The sequence below is a fragment of the Lepidochelys olivacea genome (assembly GCF_965140295.1).
Source record: "Lepidochelys olivacea isolate rLepOli2 genome assembly, chromosome: 5".
NCBI classification, from domain to species: domain Eukaryota; kingdom Metazoa; phylum Chordata; order Testudines; family Cheloniidae; genus Lepidochelys; species Lepidochelys olivacea.
Window position 1 is genome coordinate 62,589,391 of NC_140415.1, and position 21,412 is coordinate 62,610,802.

The window sequence follows — 21,412 nt, forward strand, 5'->3', positions numbered from 1 at the left end:
ACCTATGGTTACTAATAACAATATTGGTAAAGTGAGCAGCACAGAGGTTTGAATTTAACTCTCAGTAACAGATATGTCTTGCAGTTTCAGTACAGCTGTTTTCATGTACAAACATAAATGGTAGTGAAATACTTTATCTCATTTTTCCTGTAAATCTCTCTACGTTTCTTGGGAAATGCGTTTTAAAAAAACCTGAATTTGTACTTTAATACTAGGCTACTTCAAGCCATAGCCAGACCAGTGGACAGCAGTCTCACAGCAGGAAGAGACACAAAGTTCAGGTGATGCACAAATGACTATGTCTCTGTCTGCAGTCACAGCAGCAGCATGTTTTCACCACTTAATCACTTGCACCATGAGGCATGAGCTAATAATCTTAAAATTCAGTCTTTCATTTGTCATGCTTATTCCCATTTATGGGCCCAACACACCTTGGAGATCAATCATCAAAAACAAATTCTAGTTCCTCAAACCTTCACATCTGTTGCATTTCCTTATTGCTCCAACTGTCAACTAAAGGCAGCTAACGGCAAAAATCTGTTTGATTGATAATGTAATAATGTTAGAACAAAATTTCTAGCTTCATCTCTTCACAAACACACATAATTTTCTTGAACCAGAAGACCTGGAAGATTAGGATACTTGCTTCGATAACTGATTTACTTGACTGATGGTGTTAAGTGTGTGTGTGTATTAGAATATGTATATGTGTTTGCACGCATGCATACATACATATGGTAGGTACATACAGTGTACCCTCTCCATAATGCCCTTCATAATAGTGAACCTTTGGCTATAATGAACCTGGTCCCTGGATCCCAGCCCAGGGCCATGATGGGGGCTGACAGCTCCTCCGGCCATGGCAGCTGTTCAAGGTGTCAGCCCTGGCCCAGTGGCAGGGCTCTTGAACCCCGGGCTATAACAAACAAATGGCTTGGATCCCCAGGGGGTTCGTTATAGCGAGGATATACTGTAGTGTGTAAATGCATGCATACAGACTGTGAATGTATTTGAGAAACAAAACTTCTTGATCCGTTTTAAAGTACATGGAAAGTCTAGAACAGTGGTTCTCAGACTAGGGCCGCCACTTGTTCAGGGAAAGCCCTTGGCGGGCCGGGCTGGTTTGTTTATCTGCCACATCCACAGGTTCAGCCAATTGTGGCTCCCACTGGCTGCGGTTCGCCATTCCAGGCCAATGGGGGCTGTGGGAAGCAGCATAGGCCGAGGGATGTGCTGGCCGCCCTTCCTGCAGCCCCCATTGGCCTGGAGCGGCGAACCGCAGCCAGTGGGAGCCGCAATCAGCCGAACCTGCAGATGCAGCAGGTAAACAAACTGGCCCAGCCCACCAGGGGCTTTCCCTGAACAAGTGGCGTCCTAGTTTGAGAACCACTGTTCTAGAAAGTATCAATATGTTTAAAATATATGGTCTATGAGGGGAAGTGATTTATTTTCAGTGTGGAGTACAGGAAATTTCACTCCTACCTCCAGAGTATTCCCTGTTTCTGGGATTTGTATTATTATTTACGGAATACATTATGGTGTGGCGCTATATACCTTAATCTGCGGCTTCAACATCTTTGTGTCGCTTGCACCCGTGCATGCATGTGCACATGCACACACAACCTCAGAATTTCACACGTAAATTTATTGTGGATCTGTGCATGGGTTTAGTATAGATGTTTTTTCTTAATTGTTGCATATTGAGTAATGAACTGTTCAGTAAACTTCACGGTGGGGTCAACTAATCCGTGTAAAAGCTAAACACATCTAAATAGTAGTTTAGACTGCCTCTCAAATGAAAGAAAAATGCTTGCAAAATTACAGTAGACAAATTGCATGCTTCAATAATAGTCTAGTGGTTATATCCATTATTTTATTGTAAATGTGATTCTATTGCAGGTGACTATAAAAATATGGGTCCTTATTAGTTTGTTTCTGACTCTAAATGTGCCTACCTTCCAAGTAAAAATGCGTTTTCTAACTGATGGCCTGAAGTTCAACTTAGGATCTAAAAGTCAACTTTCCGTATGGTAACTGGAGCCTGGCTTTCACTTAATGATCATGCAGCTAAAACTTACAAAGAATGCTGTTGATGATACATGAGCCACTGAAATCTCCAGCTAACTCTCCAATAGCTATGTTAACTATGGAGTACAGTAAAAAACCTAAAATTAATAATAATTAAAAAGTCAGGCCATGTCTACACTGCAATGTTTTGCCACATCGCTGTATTGCTCAGGGGCATGATATGTTACGGACATAGCTGTGCTGGCAGAAGCCCCAAGGGTAAATGCTGTTACACTGGCAAAACTGCACTTTTACCGATATAGCTCAGGCTGGTCTATGCTAGAAAATTAGATCCACCTAGCTTCGTTGCTCTGGGGCGTGAAAAATACACACCACTGCACAACATAGTATGATGACCTAAGTCCCTGCGGAGATGATAGTAGATTGATGGAAGAATTTATCCGTTGACGTAGCTACTGCCTCTCGGGGAGCTGGATTTTCTCCCATCACTGTAGTAAGTTTCTGTGTTTTAGTGGTTCAAGTGTAGACATAGCCTTATTTTGCTTGGGGAGAAGAATAAGCTATGCCAGCAAACGCACAGCTATGTTAGTATAGCTATGTCCACACTGGGAGTGCTTTGCCAGGATAGTATACCAGTATAACTATACTAACATGGTCTCAATAAAGTAAGCAGATATGACTTAGAACAGGAGTGGGCAAACTTTTTGGCCTGAGGGCCACATCTGGGTATGGAAATTGTATGGCAGGCTATGAATGCTCACAAGATTGGGGATTGAGGTGTGTGAGGGGGTGAGGGCTTCAGCTGGGGGTGTGGGCTCTGGAGTGGGGCCAAAATGAGGAATTCAGGGTGCGGGCTCCTACCCGGAGGTGCCGCCAGGTGGCTCTGCTCTCTGCCCCGTCGGCAGGTGCTGCCCCTGCAGCTTCCATAGGCTGCAGTTCCTGGCCAATGGGAGATGCAGAGCCGGCACTTGGGGTGGGGCAGCGTACGGAGTCCCCTGGCTGCCCCTCCACTTAGGAACCAGAACGGGTAATGCCACTGCTTCTGGGAGCCACGGCACGTACGGAGTGGGGCAAGCCACCGACCTCACTCCTCTGCCGAAGCTTGAGGGCCGGATTAAAAGGTCTGAAGGGCCGGATGCAGCCCCCAGGCCGTAATTTGCCCACCCTGACTTAGAAGCTGCTATATTCAGTAACTTTTCTGGAAGTAACCACACTATTTTATTTGTTGTGGTAATTCATAATCGTGTATCTACAAGATATTGATTATACTTTCTGTACTTTGAGTTGAGATGAATCATAGTAATATTATTCTGAATGTGGCTGAAACAACTTTTCAGTTTGGGAAACTGGAATTATTGGTTACCTTTACTCAGTTCTCTTTTTTCATGGCCCAAGTAAAATGAGTACGTAAATGGTGTGTGTGTGTGCGTGCGCTGTGTTTTGGCCATGCTCCAGTAACTTATAATGCATGAACAGGGTCCTGTGCGGGACCATATGTTGTAAATTGGAGGATGAGGGCATTATTTATTTATAAACACATCTATTTGAGTGTTCATGTGTGTATAAAATATGCCATATGTTTTCAAACATAAGAAGTAATATCATCGTTAAAAAGAACTAACCTGCTTTTTTGATCTTTTGTTCTGAGTATAATTTCTTATATATTTTAGAGCACACAAACCGCAAAAACAGAACCTGGAAAAGTAGCACAGTCACTAAAGGTAAGCTACTACTTTTATTGAATCATTGTGCGTTGTTTTTCTTCAGAGAAGTTTGTAATGATAAACTAAATCCTGCCACTACCAGATGCTCCCATCTTCTCATATGGGTGAAAGGAAACAAACCTGCCTGCAGATGAGGTAGGAGCAGGAGCGCCGCCCTGTTAGGAGTTGACATAGCACATTTCTGGGGAGTAGACACTCTGTTGTGCTTCCCCTCTACCAACAGATTTCTAAGCAGAAACCGGCATTCAATCCACCATGCACCTTTTACCCTTTTAAGGCATGTGTGGGCGGGAAAGAACAGAGAAAGCTGACATCTCTGATTCTCAGGGAAGGGTGGTGCTCATAGAACTTGATGGAGAGTCTGCATTGCTGCATGGCTGCCTCAGAATTCACAAGGATATATTCTAGGCTTCTCCTGTGTACTGCTTTCTCTTCTGTAGAGTTTTCCTAGGGAGAGGAATAGGTGCCCTATCTGCCTAGTAAATATCAGGTTTTTTAAAGTTATTTCTTTTTTCTCTCTCTCTCTCTTCCCCCGCCCCTTCAGTAGGGAGGGGAAGGAACCTGCAAACAAAGCAGAATCATTCCAATATGGTTTTTTGTTTTTGTTTTTTTTGCAAGGACATATGCAGAGTTCCAGCCCGTTTTAATTTTTGCCCAAGATGAAAAGACACATTTACAGGGAAAGATAACCCATACTTATAGGTTCTTCCAAGATCTTTTCTTCAAACTTTGAACAGTGAATGAGTGAAGAAAAATTAATTTCCACAAACCTTGACTATGCTTTTTCTCATATGACACCTGGGCGAGTGTGTACTCGCCAGCTGAGCTAGCTGAATATAAACTGTGCCTTCCCTTGAGATTACTTGAGAGGCTACAGGAAAAACTGTCACTATGAAGTAAACAAACGGGAATGTATAGCTAACAAAAGGGCTATAAATAACTTGAGAGAAGTATTTTTACAACCCTTTGAAAGATCCCTTTGTGTTTAAAGCCTGGCTACACCTACTCCCAGATGTGGCTTTCCCCTTTCTAGTATATTAAGTCCCATACAGATAAGTGTTCACGTGATTGTGCCCTTAGGATGTGTATAATGTGATTGGAGCAGGAATTGTATCTTCCTTTGTTTGTGCAGCCTGACAAGCAGAAAATAATAATTTCCTGTGTCTCTAAATTGTCTGTCAGAATAGGTGAAAGTTACATGTATGTTAAGTAAATTAGACTAAAAATCTATTGAGTTGAATACTTTTAACAGTTAAATATTTTCTAATATATTCTAATATATCTGTATATTATTGACAGCCAGCTGATTCTCAAACTAAACATCAATCTGAAGAGAAGCAAAAGGAACCTGGTGGGGTGAGTTATTTATATTTTCTTCTGCTTTTGTTTGTTTGGTTTGTTTGTTTGTTTGTTTTCTCAAAACAAAAACACAAGAATACTAAAATCTGTCCTATACATTAATAGCATATTTATGGTTGTACAGGCAAAAAGCCCATCCAAATCTTCTGTAGCAAAAAGTTCCAAAAAAGCTAGTCCAGGAAAAGCGGCCACCGGTCAGACTGAAAAATCAACGCAAGTATCTTCAATAGAAGAACCAAAGGTAAAGCGGAAGTGGCGATCCCTTTATTACTTGTTTGTTTGTATTGAGGGAGCACCTACTAGCCCTAGTCATGGACCCCATTGTGCTGCTAGGCATGTGCAAACACTGAACAAAAAGACAGTTCCAATCCCAAAGACAGGCTGTCTTTTTGAAGGTATGTGTGACAGCTTTTTGTGCTGCATTAAACTACAGTCTAAGCTACATTAAGCATGTATAAAACTTTACTGTTTGGCATTTAATGAGGCCTTTGCATTTTGCTTATTTAACTTTAATAATATCTTGAATGTACTGATTCAAAAGTATTGATGAGAATAGTGTGCAAGCATTGTCTACAGAATATACATGACTGAACATCTGATTAGAAACAGCCTCTTTTAATAAGTGTTCTGCAATAAGGGTGTTCCGCCAAGCTTCATATCCTCTCTTAAACCATTCTTAGCTTTGTAAGGTTTTGTGGATGTTTTTGAAGGTGAACCATATAAAATCACTGGCAGTTGCAGGTCTGCCTAAGCCAGAAGTACTGCACATTCGAGACTGTTGTCACATTCCCCTGCAAACTCCGCACTGCTCAGGCTCAGGCCCTTCTTTGGGTATGTCTGCACTGCAATGTAAGCTCAGGGTTAGTAGAACTCAAGTTAGCAGACCCTGAGTTTAACCTAGGGCTTGAGCATCTACACTCAGTTGTAACCCAGGTTAGGAATTGTTGAAACCTGGGTCACAAACCCAGTGTCTCCAGTGCATTATGTGGACCCAAGTCCAATCACCCGTGTCTCAGACTTCCTGGCATCCTCCCAAAATGTGACTGCTGTAGCCCTTTGTTCATGGTGCTCTTGTGGGAAAACTTGACTGACCACCAAACTTGACTGTTCAGAGGACAAGGAAAGTTGCTGTCTGATTGTGGAATACTTTTGGGAGACTCTGAGCACGAGTCCAGTGAGGCTGCATCTGCACTGTAAAGCAATAGGGCTTGAACCCTGGGTCCTGGCTTGACTCAGGCTCTGACCCTCCACCTCCATGGGATATTGGGATCCTGGGTCTGAACCCTGGGTTTGCACACAAATCATGCTGACAGAAGAGGGATTAGGCTTGAGTCTGAATCTGAACCCTTGGGTTACACTGCAGTGTAAACATACCCTTTGTCAATTTGTTCCTCTCTTTCCTTCCTTAGTAAAACAAGTGAGCAGATAGGGGAGCCTAGGGTCAATCAAGGGTGTGTGCCTCGCTCTGTTTAACACATGAGCGCTGCCCTACTTGATGTTTGGCTCCCTTCTCTGCTGAGTGTTTCAGGCAGATTTTTGATTGCCAACGACTGGCCCAAATGTGGAAGAGGAGTAAGCTGGCAGTATGCAGATGTGCAGCACGCCCTCATAGCCTGCAGGACTCATGGGAGCCTAAGGAGAGGGGAAAGAAGAACAGAAGGGGTAAATTCAGAGGGGTCAAGGGGAAGAAGAGGGCAGAAAGCAAAGTGGGAGAATAAACATTCAGATTACTCTGTCATTAGGTAAATCTCCCTCAGATGTCTGTCTAGGACTTAGGGTATGTCTACACTGCAGTGGGAAGTATAATTGCAGCACCTGCTGGCATACGCATGCTAGCTTTAATGTAGCTCCCATAGCTAAAAATAAGTGTAGAGGCAGTGGCATGGACCCCAGCCTGGGCTGTACAAGCACGTCTGGAACTTGAGGTATGTACTGGCGTTGCTAGTCTGTGCTGATGCATCTACACTGCTATATGGAGTCATGCTAGCTAGATTAAAGCTAGTGTGGGCATTCCTACCTGAGCTGCAGTCACACCTTTGATTGCAGTATAGAGGTATCCTGGGACTTGGTGACTCAGACTAGATAACATGGACTGTGAGGCCAAAATAATTCCCTGTACACCTGAAGCATGAAGACTTCAAAAGATTATAAAACTCTACCCACAATGCACTGAAATAGGTAATTTTACTCTGCTAGTTTATATTTCTTCATATGCAGTGTTCACTACAAGTATAAAACACCAAGATGGGAAGCTGAGTTCTGAATCTCTGAAATTCTCATTTACTGCAGCTTCCTCTGAAAAAAATGCTAATTCACTGAACTGACTTGAGACTCGGTAGATGCCTGAATTCCAATAATAGTAGCCGGTGATGGGGGAAAAAAAGATTGTATTTTACATTATGCAGTCTCAAGTCTATAACATACAATAAAACAGTTTGTATGCAGTGTTGCTGTAGATGTGTTGGTCCCAGGATATTACAGAGAAGGTATCTGAGGTAATATCTTTCATTGGACCAGCTTCTGTTGGTGAGAGAGACAAACTTTTGAGTTTACACAGAGCCTGAAGAAGAGCTCTGTGTAAACTTGAAAGCTTGTCTTTTTCACCAATAGATGTTGGTCCAATAAAAGATATTATCCCAAACAACTTATCTCTCTAATCAAACAGTTTATTATCTAATAAAATATTTGACACTCAGATTAAATTGATTAAACCAAAATTGGTCATGCTATTTTTTTTTAATAAGCAGTAAGTCTGGCAGCTGCTAGTTTGTACAGATTCCATGACTCTCCACAAACACCCCCTGCCCCCGGCCCAGACACATTCTAAAGCTGAAGACACCCTGGGTGTAAAGAAGAGCCTAGTAACTGAGACAAACATGGTATATTCCCCAGCCTTCATTTTTGATTCTTTGGAGGTGGCGAGAGGGAGGAGTTTAGGAACTCTCCCCTCAAAGCCTTCCACTGCCTGGGAGCTACAAGGAGCAGCACAATCTGGCATAGCCCACTCCAGATGCAGATTCATCTCCCTAAAGTAAGACCTGTCGAGAAAGGGAAGCCATGAAGGCGGCATGAGAGGCTAGGAATTTAAGGAGGTAAAACAAAAATACAGGAGGTAAAATAAATTTATAAAATCTCAGATCTCAAAATCTACCACAAATCATGAGAGATTTTTACCCACAATTTTCTAACTCATTCCCCTATAAGTAAAACATGAAAGATGTGGGGCTTTACAATCCAGTAAAATACTTACTAAACTTCAGTACCATTTGCTTTTTAATGAACTTTCTCCTTCTGCACCAGAAATCAGTGTGTTGTTTGTCCTAAAGCTATACTATCTCAGTGTTATCAGAGGAACGAAAGAGAGAATCCCACTAGAACTGCACCTTTCCTTCAGCACAGACTGTTGCTTAGCAGCATTAATAATCTTTTTCTTGTTCTATCCTTGAACTTTGCACAAAAGTTGTATTGACAATTGGAGTAATGTAGGATATATACGAGGATAGAACATTTCCATTATAGTTTGACTGTTTCTCTTTTTAAAATTGTTAACACAAAGTCATATAAGCATACACTCTATTTTTTTCCTTAGCCTAAAACTGAAAATAAATCACTAGCTAGTGGTGCCGCTACGGTTGGTGCAGTCACTGCTGCTGGTTTGGTTGCGACAGCGGATAAGCCAACTGCTGAGGTAGGTAACTACAGTCTAACACAAGTCAGCTGCTATGTATAAACCTACCTCCTTTACACTGGCTTTCAGCACTATTTTCACCTTTTTTTTCTTTTCTTTTTTCAGACTAAAGAAAATAAATCAGTGGCTCCATCTTCAGCTGCTGAGGCTGCACCTACTAAGCCACCTGAAAAAGTAGGTAACAATATACTGACATATAAGCTCTCTTGTATAAAACCCAACTTTCCCAATTCTTAATAGCCTTTCCCAAATCTAACATTGCTATCAATAATACTTCAGTATGTTTCATCTTTAGGTAATGTTTTGTAAAGATTTATTTTTAATCAATCATCTGACTACAAAAAATCTTGTTACTGAAACTGAGAGGTAACTGGTAAACAATTATCTTTGAAAATGTTTTTAATGTCTGTTGAACTTGTACTGATTCAAAGCAGGTTTCTAGTTTTGGTTTCCAGGAGTTCTCTGCAAAGGATCTTGTTTCCTTCCCCCTACTCCCTCTCCCCCTAAAAAGTCGCATTTATACACCCTTCCATCAAGGTCCTAAATTGCAATGATCTGCATTGAACCAGAGAGGCTAGATGCCTTCTTCAGGGGGAAAAACAAACCCACACCAAAATTAAGTTCATTCCACGTGTGGTAGCTGCCCTCAGTATTATTTTGTTTATGGGTAGTGCAAGATGGGTCTTTAAGATCATGTTTGCAGCAGCTCTGTTAAATTTCGGGTGTCCGCCATAGATTTACATACTCTCCTTTTTAGCAGAAATAATCAGTCTGTTTATGATTGTGTCTTTTTGACACTCTGTTGCACCATATCAATGTCTTATCTGATCTTTATTTATTTTATAAGATTAAGAGAAAAGAGAAATTCAGTAGAATTTCACACCTCGCTCCCCCCCCCCCCCCCCGACACACAGACTTTTAAACCAGTAGAACAAGAAGCTTAGCTAATACTGCATCTATCGGAGAGGGGGCACTTGAAAAGTCTAGAGCGAGTTCAGTTCTGTATTGCATGTTAGCTTTTCCTACTGGGCCAAATCCTGGCCTTGGCTTCCCTGTGGTTTGGAAGCTGGCCAGGCTGCACAGCTCTGCCCCACTGTAGGCCAATCTTAACTGGTCGCTATCCTGGTTAATAACACACAAAAAACTTTCCGTAAAAGCTACTATAATCTAATCACAATGGTGTCACCTTTAATGGTTGATTTAAATAAAGAGGAACTAGATCACCGATTTATTTGATTAAGCTATTGCCTACTGGATTTGACTTTATATAATGGACAGATTTTCTTCTATGATCCCAGGCTCATGTGATGTGAGTACTTCCCTTTGTTGAGAGCTGACTGAAGACAGGGGAGAAGATTCTTGTAAATTTCAGTGAACTCCCTTGTATGCATGTATGGAGCTGACAGGCACAACAGTAAAGTTTTGTATATTCCTGTATTTGCATAATAACCTAAATGTAGACCTTTTTTTGTTAGATTTAAAGAGAGATTCTTTTTGTCTTTTTTTCCTGTTTCTTTGCAGTCTTACATTAATGCTACACATTGTGATACATCTTTACGTGCTGTGCAGTGCATTAACTTATATAACTGTCTGCTTATTTTTCTAGTCTGATGTAGATAAGGCCTTAGATGACCTGATAGATACACTAGGAGGACCTGAAGAACATGTCCTTCCTAGTCCAGTCTACACGGGCCCAGAAATTACGGTATTGAGTTTCTTACATTACTTGTTATCATACAGGCTGAGTAATTATCCCTGTGATCTTATAACATTTGAAATAGATTCACAATTTCTCTGTAAAACATAAGGAATGCCTCCCACATGATACTCATGTTGTTTTTAGCTGTTAAGAAATATTGCAACTATAGATCTACAGTAGAACACAATGGCGAAGTGTCAGCAAACTGGAAAAAAGTTGCTATTTGAATTGGTCACTGTCACAGGGTCTAGGCTGGCACGCCCACTTTTGTGCCTGCACCCTGGGTTTAGGCTGGTATAAGAAAGAGTCCCACCACCTTCTTCAGTGGTTTCACCTTTGTGTCTTGATTTACAGTGTTCTTGTGCAGTCCCAATTCCCCCAACAACAGTCCCACCACAGACCCTTCCCAGGGTCTTCTGGCCCTTGAGGCTCCTTCTAGTAGGTAAGGAGATAGAGAAACAGCCCTCCTGTCTCCTCCCAGGCCGGCCCCCTCACTGAGGTTTTCCCAGGGCTTTTATAGCCCTCCCAGTCTTTAGCCCAGCTGTTCCCACTTGGCCCAGCTTGTTGCTTTGAGCTAGCCCTCATTTGGGCTTACAGTTGGGCTCTCTGCTGCATACCCATGTCTCTCTACCTGGCCTTTTGACCAGAGAGCCCTCTGCAGCCAGCATTTTGGCAGGGCTTTAAAGGGGGTTTTACCCCTGCCCTGTCACAGTCACCAGATATGGGCTTGTCTGACAGATTTACAAAAGAACATGTTTTTATCGAAGTTGCTGACAGGGGAGAGAAAAAAGCTTGGATAGGTGAAGGGAATTCTTTCTACTTACTTTTTTACTTGTCACATAGTGGAGCATTAGGAATCTGAGACAATGATGTTCATTTCTAAATGTGGATGTGGGGAAAGAAGCGAGATGGCAATCCCAGTTGATGGGGAGGATAAGGGAGTTGTTACTAGTAACGGAGAAGTAAGAGAGTGGAGTAGACACTAAATATCTCAAATTCACATTGGTATCTACATTAAAAGATTGAGATTGGCCATTTATTGTACTTGATTCTCCCCTCTCTCTTTTCTCAGAAGCATCATTAGTGAGTATGTCACAGGGTGGCTGGCCCCTTGAAGAGGGAGCAGGGCCACTATACCTGTGACTGGTCAGGTGACCTCAGTGAGATTTAAAAGAGGTACCTGGGCAAGGGGGAGACACTTGATGAGTCATAGCCAGAAAGCTCTAAGAAGCAGGAGCAGCAAGCCATCCCGCAAGGAGTGGAGGAAGTGGGAACCTACTGGGGAAAAAGCTCTGGGTGATGTGGTGCTTAGCGACCAGAGCATAGAAGATTCCTGAAGGAAGGACAAAGAGGCAAAGGGGACTGTGCACTGGGAGTTGAAGCCTGGGCTGGACTGAGGAACTGGTTTTGTTAATTTTGTCTGTTTTGGAAGAATAAAACTGCCTGAAAAGAGACTCTGGGTGTGGCAGTGGGTTCTTTGTGAGTTAGGAAGAAGGCCAGTTTATTAGAGGGTAGAATGTCATTTTATATAGTTATATTTGTAAATTAGTAACTTGGTTTCAACAAACATTAATACAACAATATTAATTTGTTGGTTTTGTTGTAGGATTCATGTTCTTCTGCATATATTGAAGAACTGGGTAAACGGGAGGGTGCTATACCTCCAGGGTACAGAAAATTATTGGAGGTAAGTAAAGTGAGCAAAACAAGACGTGCAATAGAGTTCTGCTTGTATAGTGGGATTATCGTCCATTCACCACAGAAATAACTCTTCTTTCAGGGTAAAGGAGATGACCAAGCTGTTCCCCCAGAAAAAAAAGAACCACCTCAGGTAAAGTTAGATTTACATCTCAAAAGGTAAAAATAAGTCCTCATCAGGTTCTTGGGAAAGTTCTAATTAACTTCTTGCGACATTAGAAAATGCCAAATTCTAGGAGGTGCTGACCACATGCAGTTCCCGTTGAAGTCAGTGGGAAGCCTCTGGAGTTTTAGCACAGAATTTGTAACTAACATAGACGGTCTTGGAAAACTGAAAGAAATTGAAACAACTAAACCAAATACTTCTGAGAAATTGAACCTGATAATGTTAGACTAGCTATTGACAGTTATGGATGCAGGAATCTTTGAGTACTTTGTGTGACAAAGAATGCTTAAATCTGTGTGCTTAGCAAGGTCATAAAAACAGCCATACTGGCGCAGACCATCTAGCCCAGTATCCTGTCTTTCGACAGTGGCCAATGCCAGGTGGTTCAGAAGCAGTGAACAGAACAAGTAATCAGCAAGTGATCCATCCCCTGTTGCCCATTCCCAGCTTCTGGAAAACAGAGGGTAGGGACACCATCCCACCGAAGAGCCATTTATGGACCTATCCCCCATTAATTTATCTAGTTCTTTTTAAAACCCTGTTATAGTCTTGGCCTTCACAAAATCTGCTGGCAAAGAGTTCCACAGATTGACTGTCATTCCTTTAGACTAGAGTTTGATTTCACTATACGTTTACAACTAAAAGAAAACAAAAGGCTGCATTTTGATGTAAAGTGTATGAAGAAGTATAGGGGTGTTTCTTTCTGTGACTGCTCTGAGACAAAAGTATAATAATGACCCCTTAAATACAAATTGCTACTTCAGCAAGCACACAGCACACATGAATTATAAACTAGGTTTTGACAGCCATTGACCTTTGAATGTTAACCATAACCTATTATGTATGCAATTTCTGTTTAGAAACCAATGACGGATGATGATATTGCAGATGCTTTGTCATCTGATTTTACCTGCAGTACTTCTGCTCCTGGAGAGGAGAAGACAATTTTTAAAGAGGTATTAATTTTGCCAACTGAGGATTTTTTAACTTTACCTTTTTTACACTTTTTGCAAATTTTGCCGATAACCAAATATTTCATTTTCTCCTTACATAACAGAAGCCAACAGAGGAAGGAGAAATTGTACAAGCACAATCAACAAGTTCAGTCAGGAGTTCAGCTCCTCCTAAGGAGAAGAAACCAAAACTGGAAGAGGTATACATATTTCCTTTTTTGACTAATTTAACTATAATGATACATCTGCATTTAACATACTTTATGCCAAAATGTGGGCCTGATCCTGCAAGACATTGAACATTCTTGGTTTCAGTTGAAATTCTGTTGAACATATTAAGTACAACAGGAATTGCAGGTGCTGAGAGCCTCTCAGGAGGTGTTCTCTGCATGTTACGGGATTGGGCCTGCGTGGGTCAAATAATTCTGTTTTGGAGTCATCTGCAGGGCTCCCATAGGCCCGAAAAATGTAGTATGAGAGCTGGTTACAAAAATGAGCTTGGTATTTTTAGTTGTGTGGGATGCTTTTAATATCAGGATAATTTCATTTTCTTGTACTCGTAAAACTGACCTTACCTTCCCATATCTGGAAAGATAACATGTAATGTCTGGCTTCAGCTAAGACCATGCAGTGAAGTAGTCACTGTCTGTAGTGATGGGGTCTCTGTGTTCCTCTCTTTGAGGAAGTTCTTAGTTGATTAAAAGCTGCTGGTGTGATCAGAGTTTGCCATCTGCTGCCCTCTTGTGTTAAGGAAATGTGAAGCAGAACAGAAATTAAAAATACCGTTTTCTCTCTTTTTGAGCACAGACACACAAACACATTGCTTCGCTCCATACAGAGTGTAGAGGAAGACACATGTAAGGTAAACCCATGCCTTTTTATGAATAATCACAATATGATTTGCACATTTTCTTAAACCCAGACAGCAATGAGTGATGATGCACTAGATGCCCTTGCTGATACTCTTGGTGTACCAGAACCTGAACCCAAAGAAGACCTTGGTTCCATTGTAGAAGTCTCAGAGGTATAATTAAATGTGTATTGTATCGGCTCCCAAAACTCCATTTTTTTAGGTGTTGTACAAATGCATAAGAGGTGAACAATCCATACCCCAGAGAACTTACTTAAGTGACAAAAAACAGACAAAGGGAGTAGAAATGGGATACAGCCTACCAGAAAAGGGGACAGAGTAATGACTGGTGTGCTTCTTGTTGGTTACACTCTCTGTTTTTCCCTTTAACTCTAGTTGTTGGGTTTGGGGTGGGATGGGGGAATTACAATTAATAGCATTTTCTTTTGTAAATGGTTCTTGTCTGCCTTTTTTAATGTTGTTTTTGTATTTAGCCTGAATCTCTTCAATGTCTCTCTCCCTTTTTTTTTTTAAACTTTAGTGCTCATTTGGTATTTAATCCTTGCATGTTTTGAGTTCTATCTTTACATCTAACACCACTCGCCTTATTAGCATTACATTATTTTATCCCTTATCCACATTAAGTAATCGCACAAAGGGGAGTGACAGGATGGCAATGGAAAATTAGTTGCTGTTGAAGGGGCCTGGAGTGCTGGTCCTAGTTCTGAAGGACTCTGGAGGCATTAAGAGGTGCAGTGCTGGGACTCCATGTCCCCAGGTGGTTGCCCAGTGGAGAAGGGATACAATCCTACTCACCCTTTATCTCTTTCTGCTACTGATGTGGCCAGGGTGGTGGAGGCTGCCAGGAGAATTGGGATCTTTGTATTGCGCCCCCTGAAGGCCTGTCGAGGCAGTGGCCAGTGAAGTTTATGTCTCTGCTCTGTGTCTTTGGGTTGTGTTTGAAGAGTAACACATCACGGCCATGTTCTACACTAGTGTTAATTTCAAAACAGTGGGTTTTTTTAACCTAAATTTGGCATGAATAGACCATAGAGGCCCTCAAAGCATAGAATGGCTTAATCTGATTTTAGTGCCTTTAGAAAATTTAGATTGGAATGATCCTCTTTAGTGAAGAGGGACTGTTGGTGGTTTTCCCTGGAATTTCTGTTCATCTATATTTGTCTCCTTTTTTTCAGGAAAAAGCTAAAGAGAAAAAAATAAACAAAGCTGGTGAACATGATGATACAATCCCTCCAGAATACAGATTGAAACCAGCAATGGTAATTTTTCATCTCTACTTTCCTCATATAAATTATAGGTGTCTGACTAGCTCTGTGGTTGTGTCATAGGCAGGCAGTGAAGCTGGGGAAAGTAAAAAGTGGTGGAACTCTATTAATGACAAACTATGAATGCACCCTGCCTGGGTGGCTCCTGTATCCCCCCATCCCTTTTCCCTTCCCTGAGGGTTCACTTAGAACTCTCCGCTGTCCCTCAGCGTAATGTGGTTGATGTTGAGGAAAGGAACATATAGACTTGCAAACAATTGGCATTTATTTGGAATAGTTTCTCATGGAAAGTGCCAGAAGCACCATTTTATAACTGGACGTGTCACTTATATCTATAAATAAATAAATATGTCTGTAGGGTTCATTCGTGTAGTATGAAGTCCTTTCAAACACAGTAGAGAAGTATTATCCGTATTTTACCGATGGGCACACACAGAGAAGGAGACTTGTTCAAAATTATCAATACTGATGCAGTTAACAATGTAGACGTTTCAGCTGTCTTCATTAGGTTTCAGTAGTGGCACATCCCATTTTGAATGGGGCAGTTTTTACCTCTGAGACTTTGAGTGTGTCTGATTGCAGACCTGTGAAGCTGACCTAAATAAGTTGACATTCAGAAGATTTTCTTCAGAACCATAAAGACTACAAAGTTAGGGCCTATTTTACTACTGAGTTATCTCCTGTTTTAAAATGAGTTAATCCAACATAAAACTGGAGTAATGCAGTGGTGACTGGCCTCAGTGCTCGATTCTCAGTAGTGCTCTGGCTCCTTTGTGCCACTCAGGTATTGCAGCAGTATCTGACCAGCTGAGAATTCTCCTGATATGGGGGTTCTCTCAGATGATCCGGAGCCAGTGTACACGGGTTCCTATGTCACCCCTTCCCTGGCCTAGGTATCTGTGTTTGAAGGCGGAGTAATATCTAAGTGGTGTGGCCAAAATGAGATGTGTTCCTACTTTCCCCACTTGGCATACAGTTACTTGAAGGCCATTGCCAGCTGTTTGTAGGTTAGAGCAAACCTAACCAAACGTGGCCAGCCCTGAGACTCAGGAAGCCATAACAGGCTCCCAGATGGTCTCCTTTCTGCTGCACTGAGTGAAAAGTTGGTGCAGCAGAGAATCTGGGACTAAATGTTTTCTGTAAATGAAACTTAAATGCTGTAGTAGGAACGGCCTGCCAGAGTAGTATTGAAATATATTGTGGCTCACTTTGTGCCTAGTCACAGTTTCTGTGGCCTCCCTCTGTTGGCAGGCCCCATGGAAGGGGTTGAGGAGACCCGCTGCTCCTACCCTGTACCATGAAGATAAAATGCTGTGTCCGTGGAATTCTGTATTGTTAGTGCATGTCATCAAATGTGATATGGCAAAGATTTTGCTGAATGGGTATTTTCATTTGTTTTCTTTAATTCCTGGGTGTATACATGTTTAGATACCTTTCCCATTGCAAATAACCTAACCTTGCAATTGTTTGCTAGCATGGAAGCCATATTTTGTAACAATAGACAAAAACTAACAATAATATTTGTTTTTTCCTGCAGGATAAAGATGGAAAACCATTATTGCCAAAACCTGAAGAAAAGCCTAAGGTTAAAAAGTAACAGTATTATGGGATTGTCACTAGATATTCTGGTGGTTTCCTGTTTGGTTTTGTTTTCCACTTTTGTCCTCTATTTTCCTATGTTCCTAGTATAACTACACAATCTTGGTCCCTATTTATAGATGCACTTGTTTACACACTGTATAAATGTAGCCGATTTTTACTTTCTAGCCATCTGTCTCTAATTGATACTGAAGTTGAATATTATTATTCTGTAGGTGGATCATGTGGATATTTGAATAATACTGAAATGCTTCGCAGTTCTGGGCAACTACATCTGTATTCCCCCTTTATTGTGGTCCTCCAACGACACCCATTCTAGGCTCCACAGAGGTGCCTCAGGTGTCATGTCTCTCTCGGGTTGAGACATACGTCTCTCTCCCTCCTGACCAGGCTGGGGTATTTTCAGGCGGCAGAGTCCCCGACTATACTGTGATATCCACAGTTTAAGCAAATCATGGTACACAATGTAATTGCCAGACGTATAAGTTACCACACAGCTCTTTCTGAGTAAGCACATTTATTCTTAAGATAAAAGAAATGCAGACAAAACTTACAAAAAATAAAAGAACCTACATGCATGCTAATAAATGCTGATACCATATGCCTCCCATTACCTATATATGATCTGTACTTGAAACATTGTAATAATATGCTGTCCTACTAAATGTTATGTCTAATCTACATTTAAAACTTAAGTCAATGTAGGTACGGCATCACGTGCGTGACAAATTCACAGCCCTGAGCACCATAGCTATGTTGACCTAACTCCCAGTGTAAACGCAGCTAGGGCAATGGAAGAATGCTTCTGTTGACCCAGCTACAATCACTCAGGGAGATGCTGTTTCCACAGCAATGGAAAAATGCCTTCCCTCACCATAAACTGCACCTATGCTACGGGGTTATGCTAGCGTAGCTACATCAGTGTAGACCCCCCAGAGTAGACATAGGCTAAGTCATTTATGCTGTTGCCCTTAAAAACTTAAAGTCCTCTCATGAAATAAGTTATACTTTGCTTTTCAGTAACACTGTAAACAATTTTTAAATGGAATGTTATTCCAGTAAAAATCATTTTTAATTACAAAACTGGACAAATTCTGGAGAGAATTTTCTCAAGAAATATTCATTAACTATAGATATGAGGTATATTTTAAAACTTATAAGGTGCTGACCAAACAAGTTAATCTAGAATTTTTGTAAAATAAAAATAATTGTATCAGTCACTTTGTACCACATTTGTGTCCGTTTTGTATTGCAGCCTGTAAGTGAATCTGATCTTATTGATGAATTTTCAAAAGACTTTGTCTGTCCTGCACCACCTGCAGCCCAATCTAAACCCACTGACACATCTAAAGTAAGTAAGTCTCCTTTGATCTTATGTAAAAAAAAATCTTTTTAATATTCAGTGTTGAATTTCACTGTCACTGGACAATTTTAGGCTAGAGGAACACTTAAAATAAGTCCATGGTTCTTGGTTTGTATATCCCGTAATATTCTCTTCTCAGAAATATCTCCTCATTTTTCTTTTCTCTATTATTTTTTCTGTTGTCCGTGGTAGCACTTGTTCAACTACTGCCTGTGTAAAATAATTCTGCCTACTCCTGTTAGTGCTGTGACTGGTTTTAGCGTAAGTTTATGCTTTTAAAAAAATATTCATTTATTTATTTTAGTATTTTACACTCACTTTTATTCAAACAGCCTTGCAAGAGCTGTTTTCTGTTGCATTCTGTTAAAAGGTTTATATCTCCATGTTCTTTTTCTGATTTTCATTGCTTTGTGCTTCAGTGGATTAATAAAGTTCACTGCATTTGTTTCTTTCAGAAACCTGCAGTTACTGCATCTGCAAAGGCTCCTGCAGAGGAAGTTGTCTCTTCTGCTGCAGTATCTACTGTGCAATCGTTGGCTTCATCAGCTACTTCTTCAGTGAGTAACCTGTAGAGAGTCGGAATTGGTGCTAAAGTAAAAGCTCGAAGCTGGTTTGTGAAAAGTTAGAAAAGTATGGCTTTGTGGGATACTATTGCAGACTTTACAGCCAAGCACTTCAGAATAATCTCTTCATGGCTTAACTGTATGATACAGATTGAATTTCCTAAGAGACATCTATGATTTGAACTCTTGTGATGCCCTCTGGCATTTTTTCTTGAAACAGACAATAATTTTACTATGCGTGAGGGTATGTGCTTCAAATGCTTTCCTAAATTCTTTTTAAGATGATTCTGTTTATGATCTTTTTATTGGCAGTAAACATAAACTTTAATAAAACATTTTATGAACAAACCAACTGCCCTCCTATGTATTTGGGAAGACTGTATTACTGGCAGACCTCCCTCCCTCTGCGGTCATGGCGTATATAAATCTAAACTTGTGGAATTGTCTAGCTGTTAATCATGTCTACCTGGAGAACACTCTGCCAAAGTCCTAGAGGATCTGTGCTGCAGTGGCACACTTTAGGGGGAAAGGCAATTTATTATTAGAGCCATACCAAATTCATGGTCCATTTTGGTAAATTTCACGTTCATAGGATTTTTAAACTGTTAAATTTCATGGTTTCAGATATTTAAATTTGAAATTTCACGGTATTGTAACCATAGGGGTCCCAACCCAAATCGGGGATGGGGGTTGCAAGACTACTGTAGGGGGTTGCAGTATTGCCATCCTTACTTCTGCGCTGCTTCTGGCCAGCCGTGGAGCTTCCTGCAACTGGGGGAGGTTCCCAGAGGTGGGTCTGACCCGGCCCTGGGAGCGGCCTGTGCAGAGGAAGAGGAAGTCCCAGCTGGGTCGGGACTAGTAACTAGAGCCCAGCACACAATAGCAGTCTCCCCAACTGGGGTGCCTCAACCCGTCCCCGGCTCTGGAACCAGTGCTTGGGGGCTAAAGGGGCCTTGGGCTGTCTGTATGTGGTGGGATTTGTAAGCACAGTGCCCCCCCCGCCCCCCTCGACCATGGTGCCCTGGACGATCACCCACCCGTAAGGCCAGCCCAGAAGTGATGACCTCCCCCCATACCATGCCATCCTTGCTTTTGCGCTGCTGCTGGTGGTGGTGCTGCCATCAGAGCTGGCACCTGGCCAGAAGCTGCTGCTCTCTGCCTGCCCAGCTCTGAAGGCAGCACAGAAGTAAGAGTGGCAATCCCGGGACCCTCCTATAATAGCCAGATTTCACAGGGAGACCAGATTTCACGGTCCATGATGCGTTTTTTCATGGCCATGAATTTGGTAGGGCCCTATTTATAATTACTGAGTTTATTAGTATGGATAGTTGTATCTTCTTGAGTTTTGCATATATGTTGCTTTCGAAATAAAATTATGTTTATAATCTGCGGTTAGAAATTCTGAATATGTTTCTTCAAAAACAGCTTGACATCAATAAAACTGCAGATGTGTCTAATAACATCTAATGCTTTTGCAGGCTGGACATGCATCAGATGAGGCAGTGGATGCCTTGTGTGGTAGTCTAGGAAAGAGAGAGCCTGACCCAGAAGAAAACAAGTCTGCGGTGGATAAAGTGAAGGTATTAAAATAGCCAGGCCTTCAAAAAACACTTTGTAAAAGTAGTTATCCTGAGTTATGTTGTATTAGCTTAGACTAAACCATGTACAGTGGGCCATATTTTGCCATCTATTTTTAAGCGGAACTTCCCGTTTAAACCAATAGAGGGAATTCAGTTTAGAAACTTGTGAAGAGATCCTTGGGGTGCAACCTGGACTGTGGGACTGCTGAGACTTCCAAACCCATCAAGGGCTGTCTGTCACACTGTGGTGCTGATGTTCAGCAACAAGTCTCTGACAGCCACTGCACTTACACAGCCATCCACAGGCAGAGACATGCCCAACTGTGTTACATGAATGATCTCCCAGCCACTAATGAACCATCAATAGAGAGGCTTCAGCCAATTCCCTCCAGTTTTGGAGCCTTACACCCCAAAAGTATACTGTCTTGCACTGCTCAAGGGTCCCTTGGACAGTGCAAACTCATTAAGTTCACCACATCTTCATAGGAAAGTGGACAAGCACCAGCCTTTGTAACCTGAGCTGAGATTCCCCAAGTATTTGAACCAAAACCACAGTTTTAGGTAAAATATAAAACAGATATATTAACTACAGAAAGATAGATATTAAGTGATTATAAGTAGCAGGCATAGAGATCAAAGTTGGTTACCTAAGAAATAAAACTAAATTTTCAGTCTTAATTCTAATTTAAACAGACTAAGCAAGGTCTGAATCCATCTCCGACCCTAGATAGCACAAGCAGCTTACAGTTCCTCAGTACACAGACTGGTCCCAGGCTGAAAGAGGGTCCAGTCTCCCTAGTTCAAAGTCAGTGTCTTCCAGATGAACTTTCAGGTGTTGAGATGTGGGGTGAAAGAG

The 21,412-nt window shown here is 41.5% G+C and overlaps 1 protein-coding gene across 5 annotated transcripts in view; it reads left to right on the top strand.

The window, feature by feature from the left end:
- The window catches only part of CAST (calpastatin), a 116,610-nt gene that overhangs the window by 66,814 nt on the left and 28,384 nt on the right, over positions 1-21,412 (top strand). For 3 of the 5 annotated variants that reach the window (XM_084627971.1, XM_084627972.1, XM_084627974.1), the window contains 17 exons: positions 216-281; positions 3,699-3,749; positions 5,052-5,108; positions 5,236-5,352; positions 8,701-8,799; positions 8,905-8,973; positions 10,406-10,504; positions 12,105-12,185; positions 12,279-12,329; positions 13,223-13,318; positions 13,420-13,515; positions 14,238-14,339; positions 15,362-15,445; positions 16,989-17,036; positions 18,306-18,401; positions 18,869-18,970; positions 20,455-20,556. In XM_084627971.1, coding sequence (XP_084484097.1) covers positions 216-281; positions 3,699-3,749; positions 5,052-5,108; positions 5,236-5,352; positions 8,701-8,799; positions 8,905-8,973; positions 10,406-10,504; positions 12,105-12,185; positions 12,279-12,329; positions 13,223-13,318; positions 13,420-13,515; positions 14,238-14,339; positions 15,362-15,445; positions 16,989-17,036; positions 18,306-18,401; positions 18,869-18,970; positions 20,455-20,556 — 1,416 coding nt within the window. The remainder of the gene's footprint in view (positions 1-215; positions 282-3,698; positions 3,750-5,051; positions 5,109-5,235; positions 5,353-8,700; positions 8,800-8,904; positions 8,974-10,405; positions 10,505-12,104; positions 12,186-12,278; positions 12,330-13,222; positions 13,319-13,419; positions 13,516-14,237; positions 14,340-15,361; positions 15,446-16,988; positions 17,037-18,305; positions 18,402-18,868; positions 18,971-20,454; positions 20,557-21,412) is intronic. The other 2 variants (XM_084627973.1, XM_084627975.1) reach the window with 1 other exon arrangement.